This window comes from Aplidium turbinatum, chromosome 1, assembly GCF_918807975.1.
Source record: "Aplidium turbinatum chromosome 1, kaAplTurb1.1, whole genome shotgun sequence".
NCBI lineage: Eukaryota > Metazoa > Chordata > Ascidiacea > Aplousobranchia > Polyclinidae > Aplidium > Aplidium turbinatum.
Genome location: NC_137472.1, coordinates 50224681 through 50234776, shown reverse-complemented (window position 1 = coordinate 50234776; position 10096 = coordinate 50224681). Strand labels below are relative to the sequence as shown.

General features: G+C 35.3%; 1 protein-coding gene across 1 annotated transcript; it reads right to left on the bottom strand.

Annotated features, from left to right (window-relative positions):
• Positions 1 to 1332: 1332 nt before the first annotated feature.
• LOC145766708 (zinc finger MYM-type protein 6-like) lies at positions 1333 to 2055 on the bottom strand. The gene has a single exon (XM_082578418.1). The coding sequence runs from the start codon at positions 2053 to 2055 to the stop codon at positions 1333 to 1335; it is 723 nt and encodes a 240-aa protein (XP_082434544.1).
• Between the last annotated feature and the right edge of the window lie 8041 nt (positions 2056 to 10096).

Sequence of the window (10096 nt, the reverse complement as noted above, 5' to 3'; positions counted from 1 at the left end):
GCGGTTTTGCTAAACCATTGAAGAAAAGAAAGAAAAAAAGTAAAGAACATGGAGGTCATGAACATTTTATCTATAATTAATACCGTATGTAATTTTTCGTTCGTTTTGGTCCACTAGTGCTGAAATCTATTTATATTGTAGGCTAATTTTGTTTCGAATAATTTTTGTTTCGGTCCAGTTGTGCTGAAGAGTTCTAATGAACGAAAACATGTTCCACAACATAAATTAAATTATATTTATTGAAATACTATTGTGAGTGTTAGCCTGGTCAAATGTTTTAACGTTCAGACTTTTAGGGAAAAAAAGCTATTGATTTGTTTTCTGCGTTTTTCCTTTGTTCTTTCTAAACGCAACCTTGATGACGTCATGAACAGCATTGCTTCTGATTGGTTCGTGCTGGATTGGATATCTGCATGTTAAAGTGCCTACCTTTAAATGTAGCAAACCTAGCAAACCTCGCAAACCTCACAAGGTTTGTACACTTGTACAATTACCTAGTGATGGTAGCTACTATCTAGGCTATGACTTTTAATAAGGTCTGTGCATTTGTCAATTGATAGTTATGAGGTTCTCTCAGCGGGCGTCTTTAAATGTCGCGAACTTCGAATTCCTCGCAAAGCTTGAGAAGGTTTCTGCATTTGAAAGCCTTCCGCAATAGGTTTTCATAGTCTCCCTAAAGAAGATAGATTTAGACTAGCAGCAAGTAATGATAAGGTTGTCTGTAGTCTAGGCCTATCTATTTGATGCAAACTATGAACAGTTGAAAACCTCATCGGCCATCAATTGTAGAAACCTTTCTCAAGATTTGCTAGGTTTGCTACATTTAAAGAAGCAAACCTTGTAGAGTTGCCAGATTCCACAAAATTATCTAGCCAAAAACACGTTTCAAACCATTTTTTTTTTGCAAGTAGCCCAAAAAGGAGCCAAAGCATATAGGCAACACACTTCAAATGACCCAAACTTTTGGAAAAACCGGTTTCGTTTACAAAATATTCCTTACATTCTGAACACACACAAAAACTTGTCATTAGGAACTTCTTCGTTTTGTGTCACACGGCGTAGCCCAGAAACTACGGTCACCTGCAAAAGTTAAGTTTTATTTATCGTCTGCAGCCCGGTTTCTAGACAACCACTGATTAGTGAACTCACCCAACCATGGTCTAAGGCAGTGATTCTCAACCTTTTTGACCCACGGACTATTCTCAAGCTCGCCTATATATCCGCGGACTCAAGCTATATATTAACGAAAAATAGGTTTTTTGATTTCTATCCAAGAGAGTTTAATACGGTATGAACGAAAAAAGCAAGCACTGTTTTTCACTCAACACATACTCAATGAGAGCCTTGTCCTTGAACTTGCTTGACAAGTTTATCGAATTCCGGAATTATGGTTGTCCGTGCACATCTGATGTCATCTGAAAGACTAGGCTCCATCGACTGCACATTTGCCCAAAATTGAGTCAAAGAAGCCTTTTTAAACTTGTCTTTCCACATCTGTCGGCTTTGCAATTCAAGCAAATGTTCAGCAATGCAGTCCATATCTGAATGAAGTTCTAGCGCTGACACCTGAAAAGGATTCCGAACCCAATTAAAGATCCTGCAATAATCGTTGGAAGGAATATAACGATCCAATTCAGAAAGAAATGTGTTGAGGTGCTCAAAAAAGATGGGAAGAATGACGCCCAAATTGATATCTTTCTCTTCCACAAATAAGTTCAATCCTGGGAAAGCAGCTAACCTTCCACTTTTCATTCGATGCATCCACAGCTTTATTTTACGTTTGAATGCATCAATACTTTCCAAAACGTCAAAAAATAGTTTCTCTTTTCCTTGCATAGAACCATTCAGTTGGTTTACATGGCTGAAAACATCGGCCAAAAATAGCAACTTTGCAATCCATTCATCATCACGAAAGCGATCAGCAAGTTCATGATTTTGCTCTTTTAAAAAAGCATTGGTTTCCTCTTTAAGAGTAGCCACTCTCTCAAGCACCTTTCCTCGTGACAACCAACGAACAGTTGAATGGAACATAAGCCCACTGAGTTCCGCTCCCATTTCGTCACACAAAGCACGAAATGCGAGTGTTCAAAGGACGAGATTTAATATAGTTTACCACAGATACAACCTCTTTGAAACCTATGGCAACATTTTCTTGTATTTTCTTTGTTGCCAAATTTTCTCTGTGGAGAAGACAATGAACAACCGAAATGTTATTGTTTTTCTTTTTTACAAAACTCATGAAGCCTTTCTTACTTCCCATCATGGCTGGAGCACCATCAGCACAAACAGACATGCAATTAGACCACTCAAGCTGATGTTCTTCAAAGAAGTAATCCACTTTCTTGAATATTTCTTCTCCTGTGGTATTTTTAGCAAGTGGACGGCAAAACAGAAACTGCTCAACGAAATCATTTGTGTCAAAATATCGCACAAACACCATGAGCTGTGCATCACTTCCGATATCGGTTGTTTCATCCAGTTGCAAACTAAATCTTTCACAGCATCTTATGGCGCGATTGTTTGTTGCAGAACATTTCTTGAGATTTCTTCGATACGCCGCTTCATGGTGTCGTTTGACAAAGGAACCATTTCCAGTTTGTTAGCAACAGCATCACTACACATTATCCTGGCCATTTCAACAGATGCTGGTCTAATCAAATTTTCTCCAGCTGTGTGAGGTGCATTTGCACAAGCGATTTTCCATGCAACCGCAAAAGAAGCACGCACTGCATGACTGTGAGAATATACTATTCCTCCCCAAGCAGTTGGGCGATCAATGCGACTTTGCTTCACCTGATGCTCTTTTTCTTTAAATACTTCAAGAGATTTGTTAACAAAATTTCCATGGTTTGATTCTAGGTGCCGACGAAGTTTCGTGTCCTTTAAAGAGCTGTGAGCTTTACGTTTTATTTGTAATACAATATGAACTGACTACTAGCAAAAGCAACTGTGCTCGCGGACTCATCCAGGCCCTTCCGCGGACTCATTTGAGTCCGCGGACTCGGGGTTGAGAAACACTGGTCTAAGGGATTAAGTACTGATTCCCGAATGTCTGACTACCAAATATTGCGTTAATATTACCTTTTAAGTTTCAACATCTCACAAATGTTGATTGCAAAGGCATTGCTTTGAACGTATTTATATCAAAACTAACCATAATCAACAAAGCAGAGATTTTGATATCTTTTTACTGATAAAAATAAGACATCAACACTAAACAAATAACATATTCAAAAGGGTTTTAAAAAACATGCAAACCGATAAAAACCGATAAATAAAACGCAAAGAAATCAAAAAAATACAATTAAAAAAAATACCATCTGGCAACTTTGTGGTTTGCGAGGTTTGCTACATCTAAAGACAGCCGATTTTTTCATGCCAAACAACATAAAAAAATGCCAACCTGGCATCTCTGGTGTCTCAAGCCTCTCACTGGCCTTACTTTTAACAAGATGAAGACAACTAGAAAAAATTTTAAATATGCACTACGGAAATGTCGATCAAAGACTGCACAGCTTAAAGCTGATTCTCTTGCTGAAGCCCTTCATCATGAAAATTCGCGAAAATCATTTTGGCAAAAAATAAAGTCCTCTAAAGTTAAAGGTCCTATCTCTTCAACAGTAGGAGGAGCAATTGGGTCTACTGCGGTGACTGAGATGTGGAAAAATTATTATGGCAATTTATTAAACTCTGTGCGTAACAATCCTACAAGTGAAGCAATAGACATGTTGATGCAAGACACTGAAGCTTTTGCCAATATCGAGAAATATCAATGCACTACTGAAACGATACAAATGCTACTATGCAAATTACCCTTTAATAGATCTGCTGGAAGTGATAAAATTTCAGCCGAACATCTAGTATATGCAGATGAACTATTGTGCTTCTTATTCAGCTTATTGTTTAATGTATGCCTTTCTCATGGTATGCTGCCTTCACCTTGTTTAAATACCATAATTATCCCTGTTTGTAAGAACAACAAAGGCAATATTCAGGATGCTGGAAATTACAGACCCATTGCAGTGGCAACTGTAGTGTCCAAATTATTTGAACATTATATCCTTGAGCATATTTCACCGTTTTTAAATACATCTGACAATCAGTTTGGATTTAAGCCAAAACATGGCACAGATTTATGTGTTTATCTTAATAAACAAACAGTATCTCATTACATACACAGCAATAGTCCTGTGTTTAGTGTATTTCTGGATGCATCCAAAGCATTTGATAGAGTTAATCACAATATCTTATTTAACAAGTTAGTTTCACAGAATGTTCCTATGTGCTTTGTACGATTATTGAAGCATTGGTATAAAGAACAAATAATGAGAATAAAGTGGGGGAATCAAATTTCTGACCCCTTCCATGTCACCAACGGAGTAAGGCAGGGAGGGGTTTTAAGTCCCTACCTGTTTTCTTTGTATATAGATGACTTATCGACTGAATTGAATTCCCTAGATGTCGGATGTAATACTGGTTCATCTCACTTGAATCACCTAATGTTTGCAGATGACTTGTGTGTATTTAGTCCAAGTGCTAAAGGTACCCAAAAACTCATTGATGTGTGTGAATCCTATGCTTCTAGACATGACATTATTTTCAACTGTAAAAAAACTGTTGGATTGGTCCATCAATGTCGCAAATTTAAAGTTTTGACTTCTCCATGCATGCGGTTGTACAATACACAAATTAAATTTGTTGGACAAGTGAAATATTTAGGCATACTGATTGATGATACCATCAGTGATGACGCAGATATTAAAAGGCAAGTGCGATCTCTTTATGTCGCTGCCAATCAGCTTAGGTCCAAGTTTGGAAATTGCTCTACCGAAGTTAAAAATGTAATGTACCAATCATATTGTATGCCAATGTATGGTTCGCAACTATGGTGTAACTATAAAACTTCTACTTTAAATCGCATACGAGTTGCTTACAACGACTCATACAGAATTATCCACAATTTGTCGAGATGCGACAGTGCTAGAGTGTATCAGGTACAGAACGACGTGTTAACATTTGATGCTCTATTAAGAAAAAATTGTTATGCATTTGTAGAACGTTGCAAAAGATCAATTAATCCACTTTTGCGCAATGTTATGTCTTCTGATTATTACTTTAATTCTACATTTTATATTCACTACAACAGTATTTTGTACGTTGTTTGATGTAGCCTGCTTGATGTTGTGTTAGTCTGATATTTTGTGTGATGACTGTTAAAAATTTAAATTCTATGGACTTTGAGTCTGATTGCAAATAAATAAATAAATAAATAAAATAAAAATATAGAGATTGGAGAAAGCTAAAGTTCAAAACTTTCTTCTGGTTTCGAAATGTTGTCAAAGGCTTATTCAAAATTTATGTTTTTTTTGTTCAAAATTTAAAAAAGTCATCCAAATTTTTGATCTGGATCAGGCTTCAATTCAATTCAATTTATTTTTCTTTGTCAGAATGCAAAAGAAATGATATTGTGAAAAAGAAATACAGTAACAAAACTAACAAAAGGAAAAGGTGGCAAAACCTTAATGGTTTAAGACGTGCATGAAAGGATCTAATATTGCGGTATATGCATCAATAAATATAGTTAAGCACGGCCACCAAACCTGATACTTTAAAATAAGTTGATGAATTAGTTAAGAATCAGTCGCCTCCTCGTTCCTGGAACAACTGGAGCGCCAATTCTTAAAGCAATGAGAACACGACTGAACCCAACATCACAAAAACAAACTAATATACACAGTTACACACACATATTGAAATTACGTAACGGACTATCAAAACAAGGACTATTTACAGATTTCATACAGAAATAAAGTGTTCGCAGCAACGATATTAAGTAGCCTATATATTGCAGAACAAATACATAATATGGCAGCTCATTATCAAGATAAAATAGTTAAAAAAGCTTTGTTTTTTAAATTAATTTCCTGCGCATGTAAGAGCATAAGAAGCATGATGATATAGCAGCGTGTTTTTGGTATTTCTAATAAGAGTTGAATCATCTTTTATAGCGTCAATGAGGGATGGAGTGTTTTTGATATCGCTAATGTGGTGGAGATGGTGGGATGGAGAGGTGGAGATTTTTTGGTAGTGCCGATGAAGGATGGAGTGTCTGAGTTGTTTCAAGCGTCTTTTCCACACCAACCTAAATAATAATCTTACGAAAAGTCAAGCGATCCTCTGAACGAACATAATAGCTTATAATAATCAGGGAGTAGTTAGATGCAAGCTGGTAGTAACTTAGTGATATATTCTTATCTGGCAAATATTAAATTATACAAAATGGTATAGTAGCTTATTCATGGAAGAGTAAAGATAATAATCATCATCCTTATCCGGTCGGGTGTAATATATAAGATATACGTATAGTAAGATAGTAATATATATATATAATAATATATATATATATATATAATAATATAAATATATATATATATATAAAAATAATATAAAAATAAAAAATAATAATATAATAAAGCTCACTGCTTGCAGTTTGAGCACTTTGGCAAGGTTGGCAGTAGTACCATTTTTGGTCACTGATTAGGTACCACAAATGGGAAAATGTCACATGGAGGTATATATATCTCCATGGCCATTATTCCAGTGTAACTACTGCACTGATGAGACCGGGAGGTCGAAACGGTGTGCACTGTCTGCAGTTATTGACGCTCTTGGTTTATGCCAATTGAGCACTTTACTGGAGGCACCTTGCTATGCATTGCGCAAAGCTCACTGCTTGCAGTTTGAGCACTTTGGCAAGGTTGGCAGTAGTACCATTTTTGGTCACTGATTAGGTACCACAAATGGGAAAATGTCACATGGAGGTATATATATCTCCATGGCCATTATTCCAGTGTAACTACTGCACTGATGAGACAGGGAGATCGAAACGGTGTGCACTGTCTGCAGTTATATAAAATTTATATATATATAAATATATATATAAATATATAGCTTGCAGTTTGAGCACTTTGGCAAGGTTGGCAGTAGTACCATTTTTGGTTACTGATAAGGTACCACAAATGGGAAAACGTCACATGGAGGTATATATATCTCCATGGCCATTATTCCAGTGTAACTACTGCACTGATGAGACCGGGAGGTCGAAACGGTGTGCACTGTCTGCAGTTATATAAATATATATAATATATATATAATATATAATAATATATATATAATAATATATAGTAATATATATATATAATATAGTAAGATAGTAAGATATGTTAATGTATAATATAGTAATATATGATATGTAGGATAAATTTACAAAAGTGGCATTTGGAAAGGCAAGTTTTAACATTGAAAAATCCGATATTGTGGTTGCGATATAAATTTCATTTGGTTTGGAGGAATTTTTTTTATGAATTCAAGGGAGGATCTATCCAATATCACAATTGAACTGCCAAGGTTATGTCCAACTGCTATCTGAAAGTATAATTATAAGCACGGCGGTTATCTCAGTGGTTTGATTCTGGATCAAGAGGTTGAAGTTTCGATACCCACTGCTGCTGTTGCGATTCTATTCATGCATAACTTACAAAAAGTTTTGTCCCTTTACAGTATATTATGTTCGATTTTTCGTGATGTTAATGAAAACAGTTCGTGCTGCATGAGATGGGGCAGCGCTAATCAAGAAAAAAAAAAATTGTTATCGGACATTATCGGCGATAATTTTATCGTTTTTGGTTATCGCTTAACTTTTATAAATTTATTGTTATCGCTTTAGTCATTTTTCGATTATCGTTATCGCTTAACTGAAAAATGAGTTATTGCGCCCAACACTGACTGTATGACTATGTTATCACAATGGGCGCAAATAAAAACATTATTATTATTCAACATGTAGATTTAATTAAATATCTTGGGTTGCTCTTCACAACAAGCTATCATGGACATCGCATTTAACTGATCTTCACACGAAGCTAATATAATTTGTGAAATTTTTATATAAGCTCAGACACTGTGTAGTACTTGCACCTCATTTATTTCACTTTTTTTCAATCCCATTTACAATATTCAATAATCATTAGAATAGGTTGAACTGTTTTACATCCCCATACAAATCATGCAAAATAAAGCTCCTAGATGCTGTTTATTTTATCACAGACATACCACAGTGAATTAATTATATATATATGTTATATATATATATATATTATATATTATATATAAAAAACAATTAAAACAATTTGATTTATATATTTGATTTATATATTATATATTATATATATATATATATATATATATATAATATATGTTAAATTTACTGTTCCCAAGCTCTATGACTTAATTGAACTTGACTATGTTAATTTCATGCACAAATATAAAAGTGGACTTTTTATACTTTGCTTTGGGCATAACCTACTTCCACACATGGTTTTGAATATTCATTTGTAATTTCTTCTTGGGTCTATTCGTGTTGTTGACCTGGACTTTGGTCAGTAAAAAAAAGGCTTCGCCTTCAACAAATTGGTTCCTCTTTACATAGATTCAATGTCTGTGTGTGTTGTGTCAATGTAGAAGAGAACTAATTTGCTGTATGACCTTATCAAATTTATGTTTTACCCTTTGTAATTTTTTTGAGCAAGTTGTCTTGACCATTGTGTTGAACCATGCGGCAATTTCCATATTTGGATATTTTTGCTTTATGTTGCTGCCTATACACCAGCGGTTCTCAACCTGTGGTCCGCAAGCATTTGCCTTGTGGTCCGCGAGCAAAGTCTGAAATCGGTGTTCTTTAACCCTTTGTATAAAAGTTGTTAATTTTATCAAGGCTCAGCCACTAAATTGTTGTCTCTTTGCATCATTATGTTCGAATAAGAATCTTGATCATGAACAGCTACTGATGCATACTCAAGTTCGCTGGTTATCAAGGAAAAAAGTGTTACAGACTGTTTGAGTTATGTGATGCTGTGAGAGAGTTTCTTGGAGAGAAAATCCAAGCTTGTTGCTCATTTCAACAATAGCTTTTGGGTTGCTGTTCTGGTTTATTTGGCTGACATTTCTGAACAACTGAATAAACTTAATTTATCGCTGCAAGGAAAGCAGACAAATTTAATTACCCTCAGTGATAAAGTGTCTGCTTTTACAAAAAAACTTTATCTTTGGAGGACAAGATTATTGCAGGGCAACTTTGACATGTTTGATCAATTGTACGAATTCACTGAAAAACCAAAAAATGCTGAAATCAATAAACAACTGTTAATGAATTTTATTTCTAACCATATTATACTCAGTATAGTCCGTGAACTGACCAGTGACACTACTTTGAATATATTGCATCCACCAGAGAGTGAGCTTGATAAAATTCTGGATACGGTACAAGCTTCACATGAGTATCCACAACTGTCTCAGAAAGCTTTGAAAATAATTTTACCTTTTGCGACATCTTACCTTTGTGAATGTGGATTTTCTGCACTGGTTACAATAAAAACAAAGGATTGTTCTCGACTTAAAGTCGAAGATGAACTCCGATTGAGTCTTTACGTATTACACCTCGTTTGGATATGCTGTGTTCAAATCTGCATTGTGCAAGCTCAAGGCTCGCACTAAATGTAGCATTCTCTCTAATCTGGTTTTTTTTTTTTGCTGAGACTTTTCGGTCATTTGTCCGAAATGACTTGAAAAAATTCGGTCATTTTTTATTTATTTCGGGCATTTTTAGTAAGGATGTGCTGATTAATCGGAATCGGCATCGGTAGGTATCGGCATTGAAAGAAATTGCCGATTCTTTATCAAAGTTTCCTAATCAAAAGTAGCGCGAGCGCGTGGAAATACCGATCAAAGAACGGCTTCTTTGAACAACCGCATCAGCGTCAACGAGCATTCGGAGAGCGGTAGTCTAAATTATGACATCACCACCATCTTCGATCGAAAGCGAACAAATTTTTAGCACAGGTGGCAATATTTTTACGCCTCAACGGAACAGACTTACTCCAGCAACTGGAGAAAAGTTGATGTTATTGCATTTTAATTTACGTGCCTTTAATTTTGAATATTAAAAAGCAGAAATGTTCTTTGTAATTATTGTTTAATCGTTGTAAAATTCGTAGTCACTGAAAGTTGCTTTTAAAATGTTAATTTACTAAGCAGAGAG

Excerpts from the sequence above, each read along its gene's own strand:
- LOC145766708 (XM_082578418.1), bottom strand. The coding sequence starts at position 2,055 with ATGGGAGCGGAACTCAGTGGGCTTATGTTCCATTCAACTGTTCGTTGG.